At 66.4% G+C, this 27,400-nt stretch overlaps 1 protein-coding gene across 9 annotated transcripts in view; it reads left to right on the top strand.

Moving 5' to 3' along the window:
• The window catches only part of VAV2 (vav guanine nucleotide exchange factor 2), a 115,539-nt gene extending 89,137 nt beyond the window's left edge, over window positions 1-26,402 (top strand). For 2 of the 9 annotated variants that reach the window (XM_080670733.1, XM_080670740.1), the window contains exons 12-29: window positions 1,506-1,592; window positions 5,052-5,137; window positions 5,851-5,983; window positions 7,507-7,521; window positions 9,070-9,179; window positions 11,592-11,693; window positions 12,022-12,110; window positions 13,643-13,659; window positions 14,393-14,414; window positions 15,046-15,173; window positions 15,831-15,905; window positions 16,831-16,883; window positions 18,086-18,202; window positions 20,092-20,179; window positions 21,087-21,210; window positions 22,012-22,098; window positions 23,048-23,202; window positions 24,568-26,402. In XM_080670733.1, the coding sequence (XP_080526859.1) occupies window positions 1,506-1,592; window positions 5,052-5,137; window positions 5,851-5,983; window positions 7,507-7,521; window positions 9,070-9,179; window positions 11,592-11,693; window positions 12,022-12,110; window positions 13,643-13,659; window positions 14,393-14,414; window positions 15,046-15,173; window positions 15,831-15,905; window positions 16,831-16,883; window positions 18,086-18,202; window positions 20,092-20,179; window positions 21,087-21,210; window positions 22,012-22,098; window positions 23,048-23,202; window positions 24,568-24,615 (1,536 nt within the window). In that variant the 3' untranslated portion in view covers window positions 24,616-26,402. The remainder of the gene's footprint in view (window positions 1-1,505; window positions 1,593-5,051; window positions 5,138-5,850; window positions 5,984-7,506; window positions 7,522-9,069; window positions 9,180-11,591; window positions 11,694-12,021; window positions 12,111-13,642; window positions 13,660-14,392; window positions 14,415-15,045; window positions 15,174-15,830; window positions 15,906-16,830; window positions 16,884-18,085; window positions 18,203-20,091; window positions 20,180-21,086; window positions 21,211-22,011; window positions 22,099-23,047; window positions 23,203-24,567) is intronic. The other 7 variants (XR_013960716.1, XM_080670734.1, XM_080670735.1 and 4 more) reach the window with 7 other exon arrangements.
• Window positions 26,403-27,400: the final 998 nt, after the last annotated feature.

Below are 27,400 nucleotides of genomic sequence, written 5' to 3'. Positions count from 1 at the left end.
GACTCCGTTCTGGGCATCTGTCCTGTGCTGCCTGCTGCTCAGCCCTGGGACTTCTGCTTCTGACATGCCCGCCCCTGTCCCCCCCCCAACCCCCAGCCGCACCACCTCCCCTGCCTCCCAGGCCCGTGCCAGCCCTCTGGCAGCTACACCTCCCGCAGGAGAGCTCAGCTGGCGTGGCCCGCTGCCCCGAGACCTCCTGTGGCTCCCACTGCCCGTCAGGCACGGGCTTCTCCGCGTGCCAGTGTGGCTCTGCGGTGTGCTTGCCACGTGCCCGCGTCCCAGGCATGCTTGGCCACGCCAGGCCCCGAGCACCCTCCAGCCTTTCCCCGCTCTGAGGGTTGGCAGGCCGGGCCCCTCCCCTCTCCCTGCTGTGTCCCCAGTCTTTGCAGGGGGACGTGTCCCAGGAGGGTGGCCCCCTGGAATCCGTTCCCCGTTGCGCATGCTCCACGCTGAGCGCGCCTCGGAGCAGCCTTGTGCTCGTGGGGGACTTCACGTCCGCGTGGGCCGTGGCCTGCGCCGCGGGGTGCAGCGGGCGCACAGCTGGCCGGCCGTCTTGCGGCGTTTCTGCCTCGGGTCCGGCCATGCCGTGCCGCTGGGCTCCTCGTGGGGACGGGCCGGAGCTCTGCGGGGAGGCTGCACCGGCCCCACCGCGGCCTGGCTTGCGGCTCCACCCACGGCAGCCTGTGCTCCTGCTGGGCGGGGGCAGCGGCGCCCTCCTGGGTTCTCCAGGGTGGGCCGGGTCCCTGGCTCTCCGCAGCGCTGGGTGCCCTGCCCAGTCGCTCTGCCCTCTGGATCGCGGTGGGCACTGCCCCCTGGTGGCCAGCAGGAGGCTGCATGGCATGGCCAGCTGGCCACCCGGTTGGGGTTCGCCCACGTGCAGCTGGGGCTCCCGGAGGCCGTGGCCTTTGGGGGGGGTCCCCTCCCCAGAGCTAAGACACGCCTGCTCGCGTCTAGTTGGCTGTTGTTTATCTATTCGCACCTAGGGGGTCAGGAGGCAGGAGCTCGGGGTTCTTGGCCCACTGATTGGCGTGTGCTTTGGGGTTGGTTCTTCCTTTTCTTCCCGAGTTTCTTATTTGTCAAGGGGGGTTGGCCCTTCTCACTCCTTGCTGCGGAGAGCCAGCCACCTCTGGCAGATGGGGGGAGGTGCTTTTTAAAAACATTTTTTTTATTTTTTTATTGATTCAGAGAGGAAGGGAGAGGGAGAGAGACAGAAACATCCACGATGAGAGAGAATCATGGATCGGCTGCCTCCCACCTGCACACCCCTCACTGGGGATGGAGCCCGCAACCCGGGCCTGTGCCCTGACCGGGACTTGAAACGTGACCTCCTGGCTCACAGGTCCACGCTCAACCCCTGAGCCTCGCCGGCCGGGCTGGAGGTGCTTTGAAAGTGCCCAGCTCTGAGCGGATGTGGGATGGGGGCTGGGGGCTGGGGGCTGGGGGCTGAGCCCCTCGCCCTGCCCAGTGTGGGCCTGCCAACCCCGCCCCACACTGCTGTTTTCAAGGACTTGGCAATGTACATAAATGAAGTGAAACGGGACAAAGAGACCCTGAAGAAAATCAGCGAGTTTCAGAGTTCGATAGAAAACTTGGTAAGTGTGGCCGACTCTCCAAAGAATGGGGACTTTCCTTTTAAATATCCACAGATTGGCCAGATGATGATGACCTCTGAGCGCACAATAATCTGGCCACTCAGTGTGTGTGTGTGTGTGTGTGTGTGTGTATATATATATATATATATATATATATATATATATATATATATATTAGAGCAGGGGTCCTCAAACTTTTTTTTTTTTTTAAATATATTTTATTGATATTTCACAGAGAGGAAGGGAGAGGGACAGAGAGCCAGAAACATCGATGAGAGAGAAACATCGATCAGCTGCCTCCTGCACACCCCCCACTGGGAATGTGCCCGCAACCAAGGTACATGCCCTTGACCGGAATCGAACCCGGGACCCTTCAGTCCGCAGGCCGACGCTCTATCCACTGAGCCAAACCGGTTTCGGCATGGGTCCTCAAACTTTTTAAACAGGGGGTCAGTTCACTGTCCCTCAGACGGTTGGAGGGCCAGACTATAGTTTAAAAAAAAACTATGAACAAATTCCTACGTGCACTGCGGGCCCAGGACGCGTTGGCTGCTAAGCAGGACAGGCAGCAGCACCTGGCGGGCTGGATAAATGTCCTTGGCGGGCTGCATGTGGCCCGCCGGCCGTAGTTTGAGGACCCCTGTATTAGAGGCCCGGTGCATGAATTCATGCGTGGGTGGGGTCCAGCCAGCCTGGCCAGGGGGAGGGGACATGGGCGGTTGGCTGGCCTGCCTGCTGGTCGAACTCCTGGTCAAGGGGACAATTTGCATATTAGCCTTTTATTATATAGGATATACACTGAGTGGCCAGGTTATTATGCGTTCAGAGATCATCATCATCTGGCCACTCAGTGTATTTTTATTGATTTCAGAGAGGAAGGGAGCGAGAGAGAGAGAGAGAGAGAGAGAAACATAGATGTGAGAGAGAATCATGGATCAGCTGCCTCCTGCACACGCCCTGCCCCCCAGGGATCGAGCCCACAGCCGGGCCCGTGCCCTGACGGGAATCGAACCATGACCTTTTGGTGCCTGGGACAATACTCAACCAACTGAGCCCCCCCAGCCAGGGCCAGAGGCTGAAGATTACTCATGTCCGTGTCCTGCGTGTGTTTGTAAAACGTCTTTCCCCATCTCCACATTGAACACGCGGAAGTGTGAGAACACTCTTGTCCGGCCGGTTCCGGGGAGCTGGTGCAGCCCCGACATTCTGCCAGCCAGCCAGCCCGGCGCCCGGGGCTCACAGGTGGCCTGCTGCCCAGGGGCAGGCCCGCGGGAGACGGCACCAGCCCCCCTCCCCCTCTGGCCTGGACCGAGGACTCTCTTGGTCCTAGAGGTGGTGGCTCCCAGGGGGCCTGCGGCTCCTGTTTCCTGGCCCCTGGCCCCCCTCGCCTCCACTGGCCCCTGGGGGACAACGGACCGTGTGTCCACGCTGCCGGGAGCTGCCCTCGGGTTCTCCCCTCCCCTGGGCGTCAGGCAGGCACCTCCCGGGACCCTCTCAGCATCACCCTTGGGTGCTGGGTGGCCACTGTGGCCTGTGGGAGAGAGGAGCTGGGCCGTCGGAAGTGGGCACTCCCTGCTGTCCCAGCCGACGTCTCGCCGACCTGCCAGTGTGTCCCCCAGCGTTCCCCCACTTCTGCTCTGTCGACCGTGGGGAGCGTCCTTTGTTGGGGGGTCTGTCCTGTGCATTGCACGTTGCCCACTGGATGCCGTAGCACCCCCACCCTTGGGAGCCAGTGATGATGGCCAAGCACGTCTCCAGGTGCCCCCGGGCACAGCACTGGCCCTGGCTCAGAGCCCCGGCCTGCACGCTCTCACTCTCGCCCCTGAACTTGGCTGGTCTCGCCGAGTCTCTGTGGAAGTCAGATCCACGCAGAAGCTTTGGGCAAAGGAAGCTCCCGGGTGCCCAGGCCCACACCTGGTGCCCGTTGCCCATTCCTCACCTCCGAGAGAGCCCAAGGAGGACCCCTCCGCGCACACGGCCAGGGACGCGCGTACCGTGTCGCCGAGTGACGAAAAGACGCTCCCCGGCAGCGTTAGGACACAGCTCCGTGTCTCCTTCCTCTTAACAGGGGTGGGCAAGCTTTTTGACTCGAGGGCCACCATGGGTTCTTAAACTGGACCGGAGGGCCGGAACAAAAGCATGGATGGAGTGTTTGTGTGAACTAATATACATTCAAAGTAAAGGAGCGGAGGGGAGAGCAAGAGAACCCTCCGCTCTTTCGGCTCCGCGGGCCGGATAGAACAGCCGAACTGGCCGGATCCGGCCCGCGGGCCGTAGTTTGCCCACGGCTGTCTTAGAACAAACCTGGAGCGCCCAGGGGCAGAGGGCGAGGGGCAGGGCGCGGACGGGGGGGCAGTGTCTTCAGCGCCTGGCGGAGCGAGGCTGTCCGGGTTCCCCATCAGCCGTGTGTCCTCGATGCCCTGTGATGCACGGGCATCATTACGACGTGAAAAAAAGACGATTTTTGTTTGTTACTCAAACACTTCTGTTTAGCGAATGAGAAATACTTGTTCCTGAAGTGACAAAACTACGACCCGACCCGGTGGCGAGCAGGTGCAACGCGCTCTCTGATCCAGGCGCCCCGCGCAGCCCGCTCTTTCTCCGGAAACGCGCCCCCCGGGGGGCGGCGGCACGCTCGTCCCGCACGTTACAGGCGAGACGCGGAGGCTCCGAGGGAGTCGCTGTGCAGGGTGCTCAGTCTCCCTCTGGGACACCGAGCCGCTGTGCTCGTGAGTCTGGCCCTGGCAGCTTCTGGAAAGTTCCAAGAGCTCAGAAGAAGATGCCGAGACCCGTCCGTCGGAGCATCACGCAGACACGGCCTCCTCAAGGTTGGGGAGGCCAAGGAGGGCTTCCTGGCGGAGTCGTATCTGCGGGTCGGCATGGGTGCCGGAGCCAGGCAGAGGGCAGGCTCACGTGGGCCACACAGGACCGTGTCCAGAGCAGAGTAGCCAAGATACAAGCCTCACGGGAAACGGGAACGGCATCTCCGCAGAGCAGAGAGCGTTTGACGGGAAGCCTGTCCCATGGCCCTGGGCGCGGCCGGGGCGTCAGCACGGCCCGCACACTGTGCTCCCGGGCGGGACCAACACCCCGCCCGCCCTCCGTCCGTCTGTCCAATGCTCTTTGTTCCCTTGAACTTGGTTTTCGGGCCGGGCGTCTGGCCTTTCCTACCGGGTCGCTGCGCTGGGCACCGCCGCAGCGGCCTGGGGAGGTTGCCCACGTGAATGGCTCTGCTCCTGGGGGGGCTGGGGCACAGGAGCCCGCGGGCCTGTTTCTCCGTCCCCCGCCGCCCCTTGTTCTAAGCACCGGCCAGGACCCACCGGGCTCTTTGGCTGGGTGTCCGCCTCCGGGGGATCGGCCCCTGGGACGGGGGCACACAGCCCTTCCTCCGGGCAGGGGATGGGGGGGACGGCTGCCCTGGCACGGGCTACCAGCTGACAGCCCTCCCCGTCTTTCTAGCAAGTAAAACTGGAGGAATTTGGGCGGCCAAAGATCGACGGGGAGCTGAAGGTGCGGTCCATCGTCAACCACACCAAGCAGGACAGGTGAGCGGGCGACGGGCATCCCGGGCGGTGGCACCAGCCCAGCCGGGCACCCGCCCCCACGGTGTGGAAACGGCTTTTCTGCTGGAGAGGGCGGCCTGCCCACCCGGCTTTGTGTCGCTCCGTTTTAATTGCTTCCTGCCTTCTCGGCGAGAGCGTTGTGAGCCACGTCAGCCAGCGGCCACCGTCAGCCGGCGGCCGCCACGCCCACGGGGCTGCCCTGCCCGGCCGGCACTGGGCTGGGCTGGGGGGCAGCCGGAGGCCTTGGCCGGCGAGCTCCCAGGCTCCTAGCAGCCGGCCAGCCAGAGGGGCCACAGGAGCCCTTTGCCAGGTGACTGAGGGCGTGTCCAGGCGGGCGACAGGGATGGCTCTGGCTGAGCTGGCACGGCAGCTGTCCAGTCCTCCATGCACTCCTACTGTGTGCGAGGCCTGGGCCGAGGCTGGGGTCACAGCACCCATGGGTTCGGCTCCCTCGGGGCTCCCAGTCTGGTTAGTGGGAGATGGAGCTTGGGGATGGAGGAGTCCATATGCTCCTTGGGCCATGGGTGAGGTCAAGGAGGACTTCCTGGAGGAGTCGTACCTGAGAGCAGCGGCGACCTGGCCGAGGGTCAGCGTTGGCGGGTGAACCAGGCAGAGGGCAGGGCTTGGGCTCCATCCCACAGCCCGGGAGCACGGCGCGCGGGCCATGCTGACGCCCCGGCCGCGCCCGGGGCCAGGTACCTGTTCCTGTTCGACAAGGTGGTCATCGTCTGCAAGAGGAGGGGCTACAGCTACGAGCTGAAGGAGATCATCGAGCTGCTGTTCCACAAGATGACCGACGACCCCATGAACAACAAGGATGTCAAGAAGGTGGGCCCGGGTTCTGGGGGGGACGGTGGGGCAGCGGGGCACACAGGCAGGGTGCCGGTGATGCCCCACCGAGGGGCTGTTGCCGAGTGGCCTCGGGACAGGGGGGCTGCAGTGGGACAGGGCTTCCTTTCAGTCATCCTCTGTCACGGTGACTCCTGCTGAAGGCGCCCCTCTCGCCGGGCCCAGCCCATCCCTGGCTTTCATCTCTGAATCTTTCCCGGGCGTGGGAGTGGCCAGGATCTCAGTACCCAAGTGAGGGGAGGAGCAGAGGGACCCAGCCAAGTGCTCGGTGGGAGTCAGCCTTAGACCTTGGCCCCGGCTCCAGTCCACATTGGCCCTAGAGAAGCAGTCCTTCCTGCCCCTGCCCACCCCTGCCCGCCCCTGCCGAGGAGGGCCCTGGGTGGGCGCGGCGTCAGCTGTCAGACTGCTGCCCAGTCAGTGGGCCATGGCAGCTGGGGGTGGGGCCACGGCAGCTGGAGGTGGGGCCACGGCTGCTGGGGGTGGGGTCACGGCAGCTGGGGGTGGTGCCATGGCAGCTGGGGGTGGTGCCATGGCTGCTGGGGGTGGTGCCATGGCTGCTGGGGGTGGGGCCATGGCAGCTGGGGGTGGAGCCATGGCTGCTGGGGGTGGTGCCATGGCAGCTGGGGTGGTGCCATGGCAGCTGGGGGTGGTGCCATGGCTGCTGTGGGTGGGGCCATGGCAGCTGTGGGTGGGGCCATGGCTGCTGGGGGTGGTGCCATGGCAGCTGGGGGTGGTGCCATGACAGCTGGGGGTGGTGCCATGGCTGCTGGGCATGAGGCCATGGCTGCTGGGGGTGGTGCCATGGCTGCTGGGCATGAGGCCATGACAGCTGGGGGTGGTGCCATGGCTGCTGGGCATGAGGCCATGGCTGCTGGAGGTGGGGCCATGGCTGCTGGGGGTGGGGCTATGACTGCTGGAGGTGGGGCCATGGCTGCTGGGGGTGGGGCCATGGCTGCTGGGGGTGGGGCCATGGCTGCTGGGGTGGGGCCATGGCTGCTGGGGGTGGGGCCATGGCTGCTGGGGGTGGGGCCATGACAGCTGGGGGTGGGGCCATGGCTGCTGGGGTGGGGCCATGGCTGCTGGATGGGGCTGCCCTGCTCTCGGTTCAGTCCTGCTTCTGCAGAGGCCTCTGCACCCAGAGCGTGGGCCCTCACTTGCAGCCCTGAGCTGGGTGAGGGGCCAGGCGCCAATGTGCTAAGACCCAGGTCCTGGACTTCAGAGTTCACGGTGTAGAGCGGGGGGGGCCGCCTGGAAGAGCTGTTGGGGGACCCGCCTAACCCTGAGGTCCAAAACAAGCTTCTGCGGCCCAGAGGTGGTGAGCTGAGGCCACTCCCCAGGCTCCAGGCTGAGACGCTGCCCCGTGTCCCAGCCCCTGACCCTTCCCCCGTGGGGAAGGCCCGGCTGCCCCACCCCAGGGCTCTCGGCAGTGGTCCGTGTCCTGGGCTGTGAGTCCCGTCATGACCTCGCCCCCCCTTTTCCTCTCCTCTCCTCATGCTGCCTAGTCTCATGGGAAAATGGTAAGCACTGGCGCCCCCTCACGCCTTCCTCACCTCGGGCCGCTGCGGCACTGCCCTCCTGCGCCGGGAGTGGGGGCCTGGGGACCCGGGGGCCCGAGGAGGGGCGGGCTCATGGCCTTCTTCCTCCTCATCTAGTTTCTTACTTAAGACCGTGACATGTGTGCAGGAGGAAGGGCCTGCCTCTTACAGAGGGTTCAAGTGCGGTCCCCCCGCCCTGCCTTGTACCCCCGTCCTGCCTGGTCCCCCCGTCCTACCTGGTCCCCCCGCCCTGCCTGGTCCCCCCACCCTGCCTGGTCCCCCCGCCCTGCCTGGTCCCCCCGCCCTGCCTGGTCCCCCCACCCTGCCTGGTCCCCCCGCCCTGCCTGGTCCCCCCGCCCTGCCTGGTCCCCCCGTCCTACCTGGTCCCCCCATCCTACCTGGTCCCCCCGCCCTGCCTGGTCCCCCCGCCCTGCCTGGCCCCCCCCGCCCTGCCTGGTCCCCCCGCCCTGCCTGGTCCCCCCGCCCTGCCTGGTCCCCCCGTCCTACCTGGCGCCCCCGCCCTGCCTGGTCCCCCCGCCCTGCCTGGTCCCCCTGTCCTACCTGGTCCCCCCGTCCTACCTGGTCCCCCCATCCTACCTGGTCCCCCCGCCCTACCTGGTCCCCCCACCCTGCCTGGTCCCCCCACCCTGCCTGGTCCCCCCGCCCTGCCTGGTCCCCCTGTCCTGCCTGGTCCCCCCACCCTGCCTGGTCCCCCCATCCTACCTGGTCCCCCCATCCTACCTGGCGCCCCCGCCCTGCCTGGTCCCCCCGCCTGCTCCGTTCCCTGGAGGTTAAGGCCATGGCTGGTCAGCGGTGTGTCTGGTGTCCCTCTGTCACCCTCTGTCTTTTCTCCCCTCCCCCTCCCTCCCCCCTCCCCCCTCTTCCTCTCTGCGCCCCCCCCTTCCTTCCGTCATCTCTAACACATGGCCCCGGGTTTCCGAGCTCCTTCCCGGGGCCTTTGGCAGCCCCTGAGGTGCCAGGCCGGGGGCGCCGAGGGGGTGGGCAGCGGCCTGGGCTTGGTCGGGGCTCCAGGCCCAGGGCCTTTCCCTCCCCGTGCCTTCGGATGACCTGCTTCCGCGCAGGGCGTTCCTTTCGCTCACATTGAGGAAGTGAGAGTGGGGGGGCCGGTGTGGTGTGAGGGAGGGCCCGGGCCAGTTCCTGAACACGGGCTCCCCGGGGACCCCGCTCAGTCTTTAGGGCCCGGATGCACCCGTGGAGTTCAGCTGAGGGCGTACCGTGGAGGGGGTGGGAGGGGGTCCCAGGAAATCCTGAGAGGGGTGTGCACATGCACCTATGCACACGTGTGCAGACACAGACGTGAGTGCACTGTATACATGCACCTGCACACACCCATATGCACATGCACACACATGAGTGAACTGTATACACACACATGCACACACAGGCACAAACACGCATGCGAGTGCACTGTACCCATGCACATGCATGCACACATGTGCACGCGCAGGCAGAGACATGCATAGGCGTGCACCGTACACATGCGTACACACGTGTACTCTCCCCTCACAGTGGTCCTATGGCTTCTACCTGATCCACCTACAAGGCAAGCAGGGCTTCCAGTTCTTCTGCAAGACGGAGGACACGAAGCGGAAGTGGATGGAGCAGTTTGAGATGGCCATGTGAGTCCGGGGGGCAGTGTGGGGGCTCAGGAGCCCCGGGGAGACTCTGTCCAGTGGATGGAGCAGTTGGGGATGGCCATGTGAGTCCAGGGGGCAGCGTGGGGGCTCAGGAGCCCCGGGGAGACTCTGTCCAGTGGATGGAGCAGTTGGGGATGGCCATGGGAGTCCAGGGGGCAGCGTGGGGGCTCAGGAGCCCCAGGGGGGATTCTATCCAGTTGATGGAGCAGTTGGGGATGGCCATGTGAGTCCAGGGGGCAATATGGGGGGCTTGGGAGCCCCGGGGAGACTCTGTCCAGTGGATGGAGCAGTTGGGGATGGCCATGTGAGTCCAGGGGGCAGCGTGGGGGGGCTCAGGAGCCCCGGGGAGACTCTGTCCAGGGGATGGAGCAGTTTGAGATGGCCATGTGAGTCCAGGGGGCAGTGTGGGGGGCTCAGGAGCCCCGGGGAGACTCTGTTCAGTGGATGGAGCAGTTGGGGATGGCCATGTGAGTCCAGGGGGCAGCGTGGGGGGGCTCAGGAGCCCCGGGTAGACTCTGTCCAGTGGATGGAGCAGTTGGGGATGGCCATGTGAGTCCAGGGGGCAGCGTGGGGGGGCTCGGGAGCCCTGGGGGTGGGGAGACTCTGTCCAGTGGATGGAGCAGTTGGGGATGGCCATGGGAGTCCAGGGGGCAGTGTGGGGGGGCTCAGGAGCCCCGGGGGGGATTCTGTCCAGTGGATGGAGCAGTTGGGGATGGCCATGGGAGTCCAGGGGCAGCGTGGGGGGGGGCTCAGGAGCCCCGGGGAGACTCTGTCCAGTGGATGGAGCGGTTGGGGATGGCCATGTGAGTCCAGGGGCAGCGTGGGGGGGCTCAGGAGCCCCAGGGGGGATTCTGTCCAGTGGATGGAGCAGTTGGGGATGGCCATGGGAGTCCAGGGGGCAGTGTGGGGGCTCGGGAGCCCCGGGGGTGGGGGGGACACTGTCCAGGACTCTCTCAGGCGAGGGTGAGGGCAGATGCCCAGAGATCGAGACGAACTCCGTCACCCCAGCCCCACGCTGGTGGCATCCTAGCTGATCACAATCTCCCCGGGCAACAGGGCCCTCCCTCTGGCCCAGGTGGGCTCCGCTGCCCGCTGCCCCGAGGCTGAGCCCTGCACACGTCTGGCAGGGCATTGCGTGGCCAGCAATGGTCGCAATGCCAGATGGACCCCTGGGGACGCTTCCTCGGGGCCCCAGGCTGGGACTGGCACCTTCTGTGGAAGGCACAGAACTGTTCCATGAAATGTAGGAGGGGCCCCATTCTGTCCAACAGAGAAGGTGATCAGTGGGTCCCTGGGGAACCCAGGCACGTTGGACCCGAGGCCAGAGTGGCAGGTCCTGTGTCCTCAGACTCTGCGGTCCGACAGGCAGGTGCGCCCACTCCTGGCCTTTTCCCCCTGGTGAACCGGCGGTGAAAGGAGGCGGTTAGGGGTGTGTTAGGGGGGCCGGAGGGGGTCACGTCCAGGACACGTCAGGACACATGACCGCCCGGCCGGCGCGGCTCAGGGGTTGAGCGTTGACCTGTGAACTAGGAGATGAGGGTTCGAGTCCCGGTCGGGGCCCAGGCCCAGGTTGCAGACTCCATCCCCAGAGGGGGGGCATGCAGGAGGCAGCCGATCCATGGTTCTCTCATCTTGATGTGTCTCTCTCTCCCTCTCCCTTCCTTCTGAAATTAATCAAAATATTTTAAAAAAGGGAAAGAGTCCTAACCGGTGTGGCTCAGTGGATAGAGCGTCGGCCTGCGGACTGAAGGGTCCCGGGTTCGATTCCGGTCAAGGGCATGTACCTGGGTTGCGGGCACATCCCCAGTAGGGGGTGTGCAGGAGGCAGCTGATGGATGTTTCGCTCTCATCGATGTTTCTGGCTCTCTATCCCTCTCCCTTCCTCTCTGTAAAAAAATCAATAAAATATATTTTAAAAAAAATAAAAAATAAAATAAAAAAAAGGGAAAGATAGATGCTGTCCCCCTCCACCTCTGCCCCCGGCTCCCAGGGTGGCAGTTCCTCCTCGTACCTTCTTAGGAACTCTCCGATCCCACCTGCTGGCTTTGTCTACCCCCCACCCCCGGCCTCGTGCTGGCTGCCAGGGGATGTGCCTCTGGGTGAATTAGGCACAGCGCACGCCCCCTGAATGCTCGGGTGCCTGCTGTGAGTCCAGCTCACTGCTACTCGGAGTCTCATCGCTAACGCGTCCCCAGTGGCGTCCCGAAGAGCCCCTCCGCTCAGTCTTGACCAGTGCCCGCGCCTGCCCCCCCAGACCCTGTCAAGGTGGAGCCATGACCTGCACCCAGGCCTCTCCTGCCCGGGCAGCACCCCTGTCTAGCCGGGGTGTCGGGCAGACCCGGCCCAGCCCGGCGGGCGTGGGGCTCAGGGAACCTGCCCCCTCCCATCCACCAGGTCCAACATCAAGCCCGACAAAGCCAACGCCAACCACCACAGCTTCCAGATGTACACGTTCGACAAGACCACCAACTGCAAGGCCTGCAGGATGTTTCTCCGGTGAGCGACCCCCGGCCCCCCGCACCCCGAGGGGGCCCCGTGCCCACCGCCTCCGACCACCTCCTCCTCCGCCCTGGGCTGGGCCCATCAGCTCAGATCCAGCCTGGAGGGGCGGGCGGCGGCTGTCCCTGCGGGTGCCCAGGGCCCGCTGTGTGGGATGGCAGGGCTGTCCTTGGGGAGAGCGGGATGGGGGTCTCCGAGGCCTGGGGCTGGGAGGGATGGGCGCTCTGGGGGGACAGCAGGGTGGGCTTGGGGCTCTTGGGCCCTGCCTGCAGCTGCCGGGTGTGGGGACCCGGGCAGTGCCTCATACCCCCCCGCCCCGGCACAGGGGGACCTTCTACCAGGGCTACTTGTGCACCAAGTGTGGGGTCGGGGCGCACAAGGAGTGTCTGGAGGTGACGCCGCCCTGCAAGATCAGTGAGTACCGCTGCCCGCCCGCGATGCCCGTCGGGAGCTGGCCCTCGGGCCACACCTGACATCTCCCCACCGAGGGTCCCGCGGCTCACAGCCCCCTTCGCCGCCCTCCTGGCGCTGGCTGAGGGGGCACGCTCTCCTTCCCGCTGTGGGGTCCCCCGCGGGGAGAGCTGAGGAAACCGAGGCTCCGAGGGGAGGACGCCTGCCCGGGGGCGCAGCGTCGAGGGCCAGGGGCCTGGGCTCCATGCCCACCCTTCCTCCTGACTGTGCCCTGGAGGGCTTCTCTCTGCCTCTCCCGTGGCCCCGCCTCATCCCAGCTGGGGGCTTGTGGGGTTCCCCCCACCATGGACACAGAACCTCCGGGCAAGTGTGCGGAGGCTCTGGTCTCAGAGAAACCCCTGCGCCCGCTTCCCCTGCGCCGAGCGCCTGGCCCTCTAGCTGCAGCCGTGCTGTAGGTGGTTCATGTCCACACGCACGCACACGCACATGCACACGCATGCACACTCACCAAGAGCAGACTTAGTCACTTTCCCATTTACTGCTGAGTCTGGCCCAGTGCCTGATGGGGGGGAGGGTCTGACAGCCCAGTCCCTGAGCCCCCCAGGCCCAGGCCTCTCCCGGCAGGAAGACAGCACCTCGCCCGCTGGCCCCCCGCGGCTTTGCCCACCAGCACTGCCCTCTTGTGGCCGCGTGTCCCTCGCGCTGGGTGACTGGCATTTGGGGAAGCGTTTTTGTTGTTCTTTTGATCCTAAAAGTAACATCCTTGTCAAAAATTTGAAGGAAAAAAAAGAGAGAAGAAATGAAATAGAGAAGGAAATAAATGTCCCCCATGAACTGGTGAAGAGATGACCAGAGGCGGTATTCGGTCTGGGGGCCGGGCCGCCCTGTCCGGCCCTCCTCCCCTGTCCGGGCCCCAGGCTCGGCCTCAGCAGCAACGGGACTGGGCAGAGCCCCTGTTCCCGGCCGTGGCGTCCGGGTGACAGCAGGCGACAGCCGCGGGGCGCCTCTCTGTCTCCTGGAGGAGCTGACCCTCTCAGCGCAGCTGCCCTGAGGGTGGACCGGGGTTGGACATCAGTGCCCGCGGGGGTGGGGGGGGGCAGGCTGGGCCGCCCACATGCTGCAGGGAGCAGGCTGGCCTCCGCAGGTCCCTTGTCCCCACGGGACCCAGGCTCCCCCGGCCCTGCCGTGGCGGCTCTAAACCTTCCGGAACCATCTCAGGCACGCCGCACAGACCAGTACGTTTCAGAGGACTGGTCGTTCTGATCGTTCCGTGCTGTTGCCCGGGGGAAATGTGGCGAATGTGGGCAGAGCAAAGGAGAGAACCGTGCCACTGGCCCGCGCCGCCCGCCCTCCGTGAACGCGCTCACCCCGGGCCCGGCCGCCTGTGCAGTTTCCGTTGCACCTGTCGTTGGGGTCTCCCCACACGGGCAGCTCCCCGCCTCTGAAAAGCCGAGGTCAGACGTGCCCCTCGCCCGCTGCGGCGAGTGCAGGCCCATGCCGGGGGCTCGCCCTGAGGCCTGATGTTTCCTTTCCAGGTTCGCCTGCTGACCTGGTGAGTCCGCCACCCTCCCCTGCCGCCTGCAGCCCGCGCCCTGTGTGGCCCCCAGGCCCCGTGGTGCCAGCTCTCGGCACTCCCGGGCCGCGTCGGCGAGCACAGCCACTGCGGTCGTGAGGGCCCCGGTGGCTGCTGCCCCGCCCGGCCGCCGCCCTCCCCACCTGCCCGGTGGCTGGCTCGTGGCCGTGGGTGCCCGGCTCTGTCACCGGCATCTGCCCGCCTGCCCCTCTGGCTCACAGCCCTCTGCTTAGCTGGCCTGAGGTGTCCCTGACGTCACTATGGGGTGTAGACGTCGGGGCCTGCCCCAGCTGTGGGGTCCAGTCAAGTTAACCAGCACCGAAGCGTGTTTACCAGCCCTGCTTGGGGTGAAAGACGCCCTCCCGGAGGAGGGAGACGTCTAGGCGTGTGCAGCGGGACTTGTCCCAGGCGACAAACCCAGGCTCAGATCAGGGAGGCTCCAGGGCTGGGGTGGTCAGGGCAGGCTCCCTGGAGGAGGTGGGAGTTAGTGGTAAGGATGGGCGAGGGAAGGGGTGGATGTCCCAGGGCTGTAGAGGGGCGCAAAGGGGGTAGACACGGCAGAAATAGTGGGGGGCTGTCACAGAGGGGAGCAGGAGGCTAGGACGCGTCCCTGTCCCGCCCCTCCCCGCCTTGACCCTCCTCTCGGGGGGAGGGGGAGTGTCGGGCTTGGGGCGGCCTTCTTGAGCCCTGTCGTCTGTCCTTGCCCTCACAGGACGCCTCTGGAGCGGGACCAGGTGAGTGCGGGCGTGGGCCTCTCGGCTGCCGTCCTTGTCAGCGGTCACCCTGGGCCCCGAGCCGAGCAGACGGGAGCACGGCTGCTCTCCCGTGTTCTGTCTCCTCTTCCCACCACGCACACACGCCACACACATGCTACGCACACAAACCCTGCACTGCATCACAGGAACGTGGCTTGATCACGAGAAACCAAAGCCAGAGGCCACGCCCCTGCCGCTGGGACCCAGCACCGGGACCGGGACAGGCCCACGCGGGGCGGCCGGACCAGAGCAGGGCCTGACGAGGCGTGGCCTTCACGGTTAAGGGGCTCAGCCAGGACCCCCCTGTCGGCCCCAGCGCCGCCGAGGCCAGTGAGCGGGCTGGCCTTGGCGCATCCCGGGCCCGGCCCACCCTGCTCTCTGACCCAGGGAGCTCGCCTCCTGCGGGTGCCGCTGTCGGTCCCAGGAGGGGAGGTGCTGAAAGGAAACACGGGAAGCGCCATTCCAGAACACGGCCCCCCAGCCTGTTACCACATGCACTCGCGCACACGTGTGCACGCACGCACATGCACACATACACGCACACAGCGGAGATGCGGGAGTCCGGGCAGGATGGAGTCCCCGAGCCACCCCCACCCCCCTGTCCCCACAGGTCCCAAGATGGTGGCTGTGCAGAATTACCACGGCAACCCCGCTCCCCCCGGGAAGCCGGTGCTGACCTTCCAGACGGGCGACGTGATTGAGCTGCTAAGAGGGGACCCCGAGTCTCAGTGGTGGGAGGTGGGTCCTGGGCTGGAAGGTGGAGGCCCCGGCCGCCTCCCTCGCCCCTGGCCCAGGCAGAGGCCCCGCACCTCCGGCGGGGCGGGTGGGGGCGAGCGGCAGGGGTGGAGGGACGAGGGCTGTGGGCAGGGCCTCGGGGCGGTGGCTGTCCCTGGGAGAGGGTGCGGCGCCCTCACAGAGGAGGCCGTACGGGCGCCCCGTCTCCTTCCTGCCGCCCTGCGTCCTGCACACCCTCCCAGGGGTGACCGGGGCCGTCAGTGCCGGTGGCCTCGCAGGGACGCTTTGCTGCTGTGACAGCGGAGGGCCGGGGGCGGCTGCCGGGGCACCGGGGCTCCTCAGGCAGGGGGACCGGGAGGGCAAGGCTGCGTGGATGGGACGGAGCAGCCGGGCCGAGGCCCTCTCCCAGCTGGGAGCAAGCTGCTTCCCTTCTGTGGGCTCCTGTTCTCCTCTGTGACGTGGGGAGGCCCCCTTCCTGCCTGGAGGGCTGTGAGGTCAGCGGAGGTCACAGCAGGGCGGTGATGCCGTCACGTGCGTCTCAGGAATGGCCCTTCCCCGTCCTTGTCCCTAGGAGACAGTGAGGGCTAAAACACCCCCCCAGGTCCCCCCCCAGGTCCCCCCCCAGGCCCACGGCCTGAGCGTGTCCTCCCTCTGCCGCAGGGGCGGCTGGTGCAGACCAGGAAGTCCGGCTGCTTCCCCAGCGCGTCGGTGAAGCCCTGCCCCGTGGACGGACGGGTGAGCTCTGGGGCCGGGGCCGGGGGCCGTCTTCGCACGGGGCCTCCTTGCTGACGGCCGTGAGCTGGCCCCGGAGCACTCTGCAACCAGAGAAGATGGGTGGGGGCCCAGGGCAGGGTGCCTTCCTGTTGGAAGGACCCCGCCAGTGGGGGTTGCGTTCCGTCACGGGTGTCAGAGATGTAGAAATGGGCTGAAACCAGGAGCTGCCTCAGCGCCCGCCTGGCCGCTGGCACCCCTGCCCGCACGCAGCGTCTGTGCGGCCTCCCTGCCCAGGGGAAGGGGGACGCAGGAGGACGCCTGGGGTCGGGACCGGCTTTGCTGGCCGGTCCAGGGGACCACGCGGCAGAGGGGGAAAAGTGTCGCTGACACCGGGTGGCCTGGGGCCGGGCTCGTCCCCGTTCTGGGCCTCAGTTTCCCCATCTGCACAGGGAAGGGGTGGGGAGGGGATAGGTAGTCTGAGGCTTTGCCCATCCTGGTCCAGCCAGGGGCAGTCGGGAGGCTCTGGCCAGGGAGGCCCGCGAGGGGTCACCCGCTGCGTGCAGCTGCCACCTGGAGGCCATGTTGCCAGCAGATGCCTGCCCGGGGCCTCGGGCCTGAGCGCTGAGAGCTGTGGGGGTGCTCGTGGCCCCCGAGACGTTCTGCAGCCTTTGTCACACCCTCCTGGGGGCAGGTGCCCGGTGGCTGGTTGCTACTCATTCATTCATTCATTCATTTAACCAATCATCACTCATCCATTCACTCATCCATTCAAACACAGTGACCAGTCACTCAGAGGTGGTGAGTCCCGGTCACTGCCCTCAGGTACCCCGCAATCCAGTGGCTCTGGGCCCCAAGGGTCAGGTCATTGCCGACAAGCCCCCTTTACCCCACTGTGTGGGCGGCCCCTGGTCGGGGGGGCATTAACCCCCATGTTCTCTTTTGCCAGCCACCCATCGGCCGGCTGCCGTCCCGGGAGATCGACTACAGTGCTTACCCCTGGTGAGCCGACCAGCGTGGCCCTGGGCTGTGGGGGGCCCTTGACTGTGTGGGGGGGCATCTCTGGGCTGTGGGGGGCCCTTGACTGTGAGGGGGGGCATCTCTGGGCTGTGGGATGGCCTTTGACTGTGTGGGGGGGCATCTCTGGGCTGTGGGGGGCCCTTGACTGTGAGGGGGGGCATCTCTGGGCTGTGGGATGGCCTTTGACTGTGTGGGGGGCATCTCAGGGCTGTGGGGGGCCCTTGACTGTGTGGGGGGCATCTCTGGGCTGTGGGGGGCCCTTGACTGTGAGGGGGGCATCTCTGGGCTGTGGGGGGCCCTTGACTGTGAGGGGGGGCATCTCTGGGCTGTGGGATGGCCCTTGACTATGGGGGGGCATCTCTGGGCTGTGGGGGGCCCTTGACTGTGAGGGGGGCATCTCTGGGCTGTGGGATGGCCCTTGACTGTGGGGGGGCATCTCTGGGCTGTGGGGGGCCCTTGACTGTGAGGGGGGGCATCTCTGGGCTGTGGGATGGCCCTTGACTGTGGGGGGGCATCTCTGGGCTGTGGGGGGCCCTTGACTGTGAGGGGGGGCATCTCTGGGCTGTGGGGGGCCCTTGACTGTGAGGGGGGGCATCTCTGGGCTGTGGGGGGCTCCTGGGCTGTGGGAGTGGCTCCATAAGCCCGTGAGCAGGCCGGGTCCGGGTTCTCCAGGCGGCGGAGCCCAGCTGCCCACCCTGCTCCGTCCTCGGCCCTGACCGCCTGGGTCTGGGGGGCTCCCCCATCCCTGGCAACGGCCTCCTTTGCCAGAGCCGATCATCAGGGGGAACAGTTGGGAGAGTGAAGTCCTTTCTTACACTCTGCATGAAGAGTCACTACAGTCTGTGAGAGCAGTGTGTTTAAGGCCAGGCCTGGTCCCGTGTCTACACGGGCAGCCGCTCGCTGGGACAGGGGGATGTTGGTGCTCGTACAGGCGTGAAGGTGGCGGTCTAGGGGTGAGCCACAGGTGCAGGTGGCCCGGGGTCCAGCTTTCGTCTCCGCCGCCAGGTCACCAGGCTGCCTCGAAGAATGAGCGCCCGCAGTGGCCGCAGCAGGGGCAGCTGCAGTGCGGGGCCCAGGGCGTGGCCTCACTTCCCAGCGGGCCCGGTCTGCAGATTGGATGCTGTCGCGGGCGGGATGCTGTCACAGGCCGGCAGTGACACCCTCGCTTCCTCCCGCCGCTCTAGGTTCGCCGGCAACATGGAGCGGCAGCAGACGGACAACCTGCTCAAATCCCACACCAGCGGGACCTACCTGATCCGGGAGCGGCCGGCCGAGGCGGAGCGCTTCGCCATCAGCATCAAGTACGTGTCCCCGATGCCGTTCGGGACCTCAGAGCCCACGTTCCCTGCAGGTCAACGTTGGGTTGGGTGGTCACGGGATGTAGTGCCCAAACCTGGACACGTTCAGGATGGAAGGGTGTCCACGGGTCTGCGTGAGCATCCTGGCTGCCGTCGGCCCACAGCTGTCCTGCGAGCGTGGCTGACATTTCCAGGTTCCAGGGACTGGACAAGCTCGGCCACAGAGCAGGCAGGGATGCTGGGAGGGTCAGGGGCTCCCAGCTCGGCCGCAGAGCAGGCAGGGATGCTGTGAGGGTCAGGGACTGGACAAGCTCAGCCACTGAGCAGGCAGGGATGCTGTGAGGGTCAGGGACTGGACAAGCTCAGCCACTGAGCAGGCAAGGATGCTGTGAGGGTCAGGGGCTCCCAGCAGCCCCACAGGTGGCCTCGGAGAGCACGGGGGTCACACGGCTGCCATCTTGCAGCCCCCGCCAGTGGTCTTCAGTCGGGGTGCCCTCCTGCCCAGAGCTGCCCCCTCCCCACCCCCACCCCTCCCGGGTCTGCTGTCACCTCTCCAAGAGACAGAATCTGATTGGTGGTTGGTCACCATTGGCATGGAACACCCACGGGGCAGGAGTCCTGGGCCAGGCTCGAGGCCAGGGATTAGAGGCCTGCTGTCAGCGGGACGGGGCTGAGAGCCCCACGCAGGGGTCCTGTGTCCCCCCATCCGTGCCTCCCTGAGATGTCCCGCTGGCTGTGGTGTGAAGTCCTTCATAAGCGTGTGGCTTGTGTGGGAAGACCCGGTTGCTGAAGGGTTTGCACCTGCGGTCGTAAGGGTGTTGGTGTGACATTTTCTTCCTTGTGGGTCTTTGGGATCGTGTCAGCGGCAAGGGGTGCGGGGCCACCTGGGGAGGAGGGGGAGCAGGAGGCTCGCCAATAGGCCACATTGGATCCGAGACCTGAGGTCACAGAGGGCGTGGAGGGGACGGCAGAGGGGCAGCCAGGGCCAGGGCCCGGCGGGCAGTGCTTGGCGTGACTGAGGAAGAGCCCGAGTGGAGGGTGTGGAGTTGGAGAACGTTAGGAGACGGTGTCAAAGCTGGGGCGAGGCTGCCTCCTCAGGCCTCTGGGCCAGGGACAGGCCTTGGACCGACCGCCCTGGCGGCAAAGGCCTCACAGGCGCTGGGGAAACAGGAGGCCGAGGGGTCCCCAGGGCGGAGAGGAGGGTGAGCGGAACCCCGAGTGGGGAAGTGGCTGGGGGAGGCCGTGCAGGCTGGGCTGGGAGCGTGGAGCTCAGGCAGGAGAGGCGGACAGACAGACGGACAGACAAGCCGTCGGAGGCAGGCCCGGAGCCGGTGGGGCGTGGGGGGGGAGGACCCAAAGGCAGGGGCTGGAGAGCAGGGGTGAGCCGGAGGCCCCGGTGGGTCTTGGCTCCTGAGCCTGGGCCCCGAGGGGCGGGGCCACGGGGCCCGTGAGTGACAGCTCGCCATGGACTTCGAGGGGCGGGGCCGCGGGGCCCGTGAGTGACAGCTCGCCATGGACTTTGAGGGGCGGGGCCCGTGAGTGACAGCTCGCCATGGACTTTGAGGGGCGGGGCCGCGGGGCCCGTGAGTGACAGCTCGCCATGGACTTTGAGGGGCGGGGCCCGTGAGTGACAGCTCGCCATGGACTTTGAGGGGCGGGGCCGCGGGGCCCGTGGGTGACAGCTCGCCATGGACTTTGAGGGGCGGGGCCACGGGGCCCGTGGGTGACAGCTCGCCATGGACTTCGAGGGGCGGGGCGCGGGGCCCGTGGGTGACAGCTCGCCATGGACTTTGAGGGGCGGGGCCGCGGGGCCCGTGGGTGACAGCTCGCCATGGACTTCGAGGGGCGGGGCGCCGGGCCCGTGGGTGACAGCTCGCCATGGACTTCGCCAGGTTCAACGACGAGGTGAAGCACATTAAGGTGGTGGAGAAAGACAGCTGGATCCACATCACGGAGGCCAAGAAGTTCGAAAGCCTCTTGGTAGGCGCTCCCGCCAGCCGGGCCCCGGGGTCGGGGGAGGGCCCTGGCCCCCATGGCCGCCACTCCCAGGAGGAGAGACCTCCTGCTCCCCGCATCTTGGGACAATTAGGGCCCCTGAGTCAGGACTGTCCCCCCAAGCCCCCCCAAGGGCCAGGTGGGTTGACCGTGGTGGACAGCGACAGGGAGGGCCCCGCCGATCCTCCAACCGGAGCCGGAAACCATGGCCCAGTGGGGCCTGATGTGAGCCCACCTCGCCCGTGGCTGCTCCCCACAGCACCCCTCCCCCGCCGGCCCTCCCCCCGCCTCCCCACTGCAGGGTCACAGCCCAGCCGGATGCAGCTCCGGCGTAGTCCTTCTTAAGGTGACTTTAAGACGGGACCCCTGCATTCTCCTCCTCACACGCAGGCCGTGTATCGAGACCACCTGAGCCCTTAGACCCGCAGCGGCCACAGCGGGGCGCCCCGTAAAACAGAAAGCCCCCGCCTGCTCCCCGGCAGGCGTAGTGAAAAACGTGCCCGTCAGTCCACCCCCGCTTGTCCTGGCTGGTGCCCGCGTGGCCTCGGCCACTTGGACAAGCCGTGATTTCTGGAAGCATTTCCCTGGCGTTGGGCACGTGGGGTCCCCGCTTTTCTCCACATAAGAGTTGCAGGGAGCGCCCCTGCCCCCTGACGTCAGCATTTCTCAGGCTTTTCCTTTAGAAACGTTGGGGAGAGAAATGACTGGTTCAAAGGTCTCTGGGACGCTGGCCACCCGCCAGGGCCTGGTGCTGGGGGAAGAGGAGGAGGGGGCCCGCGAGGGTCCAGGAGAGGAATTGCCTGTGTGGACCTGAGGAGGTGGGAGAGGGCGGCCGGGGCACCCCGGAGGCCTGCCTGGAGGCGGCGGCAGTCAGTGGGTGTGTGTCCTGCAGGAGCTGGTGGAATACTACCAGTGCCACTCTCTCAAGGAGAGCTTCAAGCAGCTGGATACCACGCTCAAGTACCCCTACAAGTCCCGGGAGCGCGCGGCCTCCAGGACCTCCAGCCGGTCCCCAGGTAGTGCCCGCTCACGGCTCACCAGTGCTCCCCCGAGGTGTCCGTTCTGCCCCGGTTCCCACGGCCCAGGCCCCACTGCCCACCTGCCCTCAAGGAAGGCTGTCTGTGGGCCACGCTGACCGAGGCCCAGAGCAGTGGCCCATCACGAGCGCCCTCCCAGGCCGGTGCCCTGGTGGTCTTGGGTGTCAGGTGAGGAATGCCGCTCTGAGTTGCTGCTCTGAGCCTGGGTGCCTTTGCCCAAGGTCAGCATGGGGAGAGGACAGGGCGGGTCCCGCCTGTCCTCAGATCCCTCCCTGTGCCCCGCCCCCCAGGGGCCTCGCTGTGCAGACCAGGCCCTGTGGCCCAGGCCGGGGGCTGAGCTGAGGGGGTGACCCTGGAGTGGGGGACAGGCTGGGCCGGCATCCAGCCCAGGACTCACCCTGAGCCACCCGCTTCCCGCAGCCTGCAGGACCTGCAGAGCCGTGGGTCCACCCAGGCAGAGCAGGCCAGGAGAGGCATGGCGGGCCTTCGTGAGCACCTACTGTGCGCTGGGCGAGGGGCAGGCTCCTGGCACGTCCATCCCATGCTCGCTGCCCCTGGGAGAGGCGGCCCGAATTGTTCTCTGGGGGCAGGAGCAGAGAGCTGAGCTGGAGGGAGGGCACCCAGAGGTGGCACTGAGCTGTGCCCAGGTGGGCCTTGAGGCCGCCCCCCTCCCCCCAGCTCCTAGGACGGCCTGGGCCCGTCCCCGCCGCCTGCGAGCGTGTGCGGTGGGTCCCGTGGGTGCTCCTCGCCCCTTTCACGTTCTCTCTCACCTCTTTGCAGCTTCCTGTGCCTCCTACAGCTTTTCTTTTCTCAGTCCTCAGGGCCTCAGCTCTGCTTCTCAGGGCCCCTCCGCTCCCTTCTGGTCAGGTACCGCTGCCCTCGGGGCGTGGGGGCCTGGCCCACCCTGCCTGCAGGTGTCCCAGCAGCGGGGGGGGGGGGGGCGGGGGGCAGGCGGGGCTGCTGCACTTGAGACCCCGTCAGGCCTGGCGCTGTCCTCGCTGCTGTCACCCCTCGACACGCTCACCCGATGGCCACTGCGCAGCCGCTCGGCCATCGCCCGCGTTGCTCACGGAGAGCTTTGCCTCTGGTAGCGGCTGACAGCCAGGCGGCCACCTTGGAGGGGGAGCAGACCTGCGGCCCCACTCAGTGCCGTCCGAGGGGTGGTGGGACCTGGGGGCCAGGGGGCGGGGTCTCGGTGGCCGACCACACGGCCTTCCCTCCGCTGCCAGAGCCAGAGCCCTCCCAGCCGCTGTGCCTGCTTCTCTCTCTGTCGCGGTCACTGTCACCTGCCCATCAGGACTCCTGGGTCCCGGGGGAGCTGGTCCAGCTGGGTTTCCAGTTTGGGGACCTGGAAGGGGGGCCTGAGGGGGGCGGGTACCGTGCCCTGGGGTCCCATCAGGGTGCTCCGTCGGAGGATGGGCTGGAAGCTGAGAGCTGGGCGACGGCCACACAGCTGTCCCCTGGCCTGTGGCGCCCGAGCACACGGTGGGGGGGCGGGGCAGGGGTGGGGCTCGCAGGCGCTGTGATGGTCAGAGCATGGCGTCTGTTCTTGTCCCCGTGGGAGCGCGGTCATTGCCTGTGATGCTCCCAGGGTGGGTGTGCCGGCTCTGGTTCCCTCCACGGGGATCTCGGGCCACAGAGCAGCCAGGGGCCCCGGGCCTGGGGCCTGGGCTGTCCCTCCAGAGCCTTTATGCCACCAGGCCTCCCTGGGGATGGGCCAGACGCCTGGGGAGAGAGAGCCGCTCGGCCTGAGGGTCCCCCCGCCCTGGCTGGGCCCTGCCCCGCAGCCCGGTGACGCCGCCCGTCTCCCCAACAGTGTTCACACCCCGCGTCATCGGCACGGCCGTGGCCAGGTACAACTTCGCGGCCCGGGACATGCGGGAGCTCTCGCTGCGGGAAGGCGACGTGGTGAAGATCTACAGCCGCATCGGTGGGGACCAGGGCTGGTGGAGGGGCGAGGCCAACGGCCGGGTGAGTGGCTCCCCACCCACCTCCACGACCACCTTCCCGCCTACGAGGGCCTCCCCATCTTTGACTGCCCACTCCCCCCTGAGCTTTGGGGAAGGTGTGGTCATGTATCTTAAAAAATTCATTGTAGCCGAAGCCGGTTTGGCTCAGTGGATAGAGGGTTGGCCTGCGGACTGAAGGATCCCGGGTTCGATTCCGGTCAAGGGCATGTACCTTGGTTGCGGGCACATCCCCAGTGGGAGGTGTGCAGGAGGCAGCTGATCGATGTTTCTCTCTCATCGATGTTTCTAGCTCTCTATCCCTCTCCCTTCCTCTCTGTAAAAAATCAATAAAATATTTAAAAAAAAGAAAGAAAAAAAATTCATTGTAAAATATATTTTTATTGATGTCAGAGAGGAAGGGAGAGGGAGAGAGATAGAACACCAATCAATGATCAGAGAGAATCATAGGTCGGCTGCCTCCTGCACGCCCCACACTGGGGATGGAGCCCGAGACCCGGGCCTGTGCCCTGACCGGGAATCGAACCCTGGCCTCCTGGTTCCTGGGTCACTGCTCAGCCCCTGAGCCACGCCGGCCGGGCATGTATCTCACGCTACGTATTTTAGCCCCATAGGGCGTGACTTGCTTTAGGCAGCTAGTGCTCATTTAGATGCACCTTTACCGGGGCTCCAGGGTCCTCCCGGCATCGCCCAAGACCAGTTCCCCCGCCGGCACTTCCTCCTCCTGGTCGTGCTCCGGGCGAGTCTGTCTGTAAGTCCTTAGTGTTTGCTGGATGGGGACACGTTTTCATTCCACTCTTTTTTAACACCGGCCGTTGAGGCTCAGTGGCTGAGCACTGACCTAGGAACCAGGAGGTCAGGGTTCGATTCCCGGTCGGGGCACATGCCTGGGTTTCGGGCTGGATCCTCAGTGTGGGGCGTGCAGGAGGCAGCCAGTCAGTGATTCTCTCTCATCACTGATGTTTCTGTCTCTCCCTCCCTCTCCCTTCCTCTCTGAAATCGATAAAGTAATTTTTTACGACAGGAAGGCGGCCATGGTGGAGGCCTGGCTAGTGCTCTTCCCTCCAGAGGCGATTCTCGTTTTCCGGCGGCAGCTGGAGGGCGGGCTCAGCGCGATCTGCTCAGGCCATGCCTCTCGCGGGGGGAGGGGGGCACCTACTGGGGCCAGGGCTCCGCCTCTTCTCCAGGCTGGTGTCGCTGTTTGAAGGGTCCCCCACCTCCACAAGCCTGTTCTCACCCTGTCCCAGCACGCGTGCATGCACACACACATGCACAAGCATGCACGCACATATGCACACACATATGCACACATGCACATGCACACACATGCACACGTACACTGTTAGTGATTCGCCGTGTTTCTTTTCAGATCGGCTGGTTTCCTTCAACCTACGTGGAAGAGGAGGGCATCCAGTGACAGGCCGCAGGCGGGACTCAGGGACTGTCGTGGGCATCCGTGTCCAGTCCTGGACCCAGACCGGGAAATGCCTGCCGACCTTCCATCTCCATCCACCGCGGGGACGGGGAGGGTGTTGAGTCCTGACCGCAGCCCGTGCCCGTCAGTCTGCCCTCGATGGCCTGTCCTGGGTTCGCCGCTTGTACATAGAGGAACCCGGGCGGCCTGCGTGGCTGCCCCGCCGGAGCGCTCGCGCCGGGTGGACCAGCGCCGGCGGCCGCCGCCGAGTCGGAGCTCGGAGCTCGTCTAGCCCCGTCCTGTCGGGCGGCGTTCAGAAGCCGGGGTGGGAGCACCGATGCCGTCCCGGGGCGGGGAGGGGCCTCCCCCACGTTGCTCAGCCCTGGACTCGGCCCTCCTGCTTCCTGCTGCTCCCAGGGTGACTCGCGTAGGAGAGGGCATTGAAGGGGCCCGGCCGTCCCCTGACCTCCCCGTGCCCTCTGCCCCGGGCACCTCTCTCAGGAAGGTGCCCTGGGAGCGAGGGAGCTGCCCCCTCCCCCTGGTCGATGGTACTGTCTTTGCCCGAACCCGAGGCTGTCTGTCCTGCCTGCTGCCGGGAGACTGGAAACCCCGATGCGGGCGGGAAGAACACGGGTCCCCTCGCTGTCCCTGCTGCTCACATTCCTGTCCAGAAGGGGCCACACCCTCCCATGCGGGGTGCCCTCTGGGTCTCCTGGGTCCTGCGAGGTGGTCCCTGAGGGGCCCCGGCCTTGGCACAGGACGTGGGCTCTCACGGTGGGCGGGTCTTCCTCCAGGAGCTCCCATAGCTGGTGAACGGGCCCCGAAGTAAGTGCTCTGGGGGGGGGGGCTCTGCCCTGGGGCGCCCCCTCCTGCCTCCCCTGGCCTTGGCCTCTGGCTGTTCGGCCGGACCCTTCTCTGCCTGGATGTTGCATGAGACCTAGTGCCACTCCCTCCGAGCCCCGTGCCGGGAGCAGGGCCAGGCGGGGCCTCGTCCTCCACGCTGCACCCGGGGTCCTCGGAGGTCAGCCTGGTAGCCTGCAGGCTGGGCTCCCGCAGCCCCGGGCGTGGGGCCGAGGCGGGGGTGGTGAGCAGCAGGGAGAGGAGAGAAGGCAGCCTGCAGGGGCTGGAGAAGCGGGGGTGAGGGTCGCGGCCGCGGGCGGTGGGCCGGGGGGAGGGAAGAATCCCGTCACTGGGGCGCACCCAGCACTTTGCGTTGACCCTTGGCTGCGAGCCCCGATGGAGGGGAGGGACCGGCCCCTTCTGTTTACTGCTGTCGGAAGGTTTTGTGTTTGTTGTTGGGCTTGTTTGCTTTTTGAGGGGAAAAGAAGTTTGTAATTATTTCGTCCGAAGCTCCCGTGTGTGTCTGTGAATATAAGGAAGAGATTTTATAAGACGGGAACGTGTGTCTCTCTGAGGCCATCGCGAAGCGGGCGGGCGACGCGGGGCCACTGGGGAGGCGCGCGGGTCCCAAGTCCTGCAGCTCCTGTCTTTGTGCGGAAACAAGGACTCAGTGTGGCTGGTTCCGCTCCGCTCGCTCCGGGCCGGCGGGGAGGAGGGCTCGGGGCCGGCGGGGATGGGGTGCTTCCGGCTCCCTTCGGCAGGAGGCGGGGTGCCCTCCGGAGGGGCTGCAGGCCGGGGCCTGGGGTTGGCTGTGAACATGGAGCCCCATGCATGTGGGTCAGAAGTCGGGGTCCCGCAGCTGAAGGCGACGCCAAGTGGAGCACAGGCTGTACGTTTGCCGATAGGTTTTTCTTATTTATTCTACTGCAAATAAACCCAGTTCTTTCCGTTGGGAGTGGCTTTCCTGCGGGAGGGGTGTGGCCGCCGCCTGGCTCCCCTGGGTCTGTCCCACCAGGACACTGTCAGCCCGGGACAGGCCTCGGGCAGATGCCAGGGCCACCCACCGGCGCCTCCTCCAGCTGGCACAGCGCCCACTGTCTTCCCTGTGGGTGGACTTGAACCCTGGCCCTGCCCGCGTGCGCCCTCCCCTCCCAGCCGCATCTCCCTGTGCTGGGGATAGTGAGTGCTCCCCTGAGGACGGGCTGGGCCCAGGACAGAGGGAGCAGCAGGTGGAGGCGTCTCTCTCCCTCCGGGGGGGCAGCCGGAGGGCGCGGAGCCCCCCACACCCCGTCTCCCACTCTCCACATGCACTTCCCTCACGCCCCTCGTGGCCCACGGTGGCTGCTGGCGGTCCTGCCCCGAGGCCATGGGCAGAGCGGACCCCGGCACAGTGAACCCCTTCCCTCACCCGGAGCCTGACACCGGCGCTGCTGCCTGCGAGGGGACCGGACATGTGAGAGCTGAGCTGGCACAAGGCCCCTGGGGATGTGGGCCCTGTTTCTGGAGACGGGAGCAAGGCTGATGGGGGGCGGGGGGCAGGCGGCCACAGGACCCAGCTCATGGGGTCCTGAGGATCAGCTGAGCCTGGGACCTGGTGCACGCTGGTGCTCAGCAAATGTCAGACTTGGTTACGAAGGAGGGAGGCGGGTTTGAATATTTGAGGTGACACAGAGGCCGCCCCCTCTGTGGGAATGTCTCAGCCTGAGCCACCACGGGCCTGTTTGTTCCCATACCAGCTCCCGGGCGGCCTGAGGGGAAGCTGCTGTGTCCACAGGTGGCCGCTGGGGGGCTGGGAGGCTGGGGGGCGGGCATCAGAGCGTCTGCTGTGGGTTCAGACCCGAAGATGGCGGGTGCCCACCTGTCTGAGGTCCCGAGTGTGGACAGAGTGGGGTCGGCAGGGACGAGGGGTCTGCCTGCCCAGGGTGACCTGGGACACGGGAGGCAGATG

This window comes from Plecotus auritus, assembly GCF_963455305.1.
Source record: "Plecotus auritus genome assembly, chromosome: 5".
NCBI classification, from domain to species: domain Eukaryota; kingdom Metazoa; phylum Chordata; class Mammalia; order Chiroptera; family Vespertilionidae; genus Plecotus; species Plecotus auritus.
The sequence above is the reverse complement of the archived record's forward strand: the minus strand, read 5'-3'. Positions and strand labels throughout refer to the sequence as shown.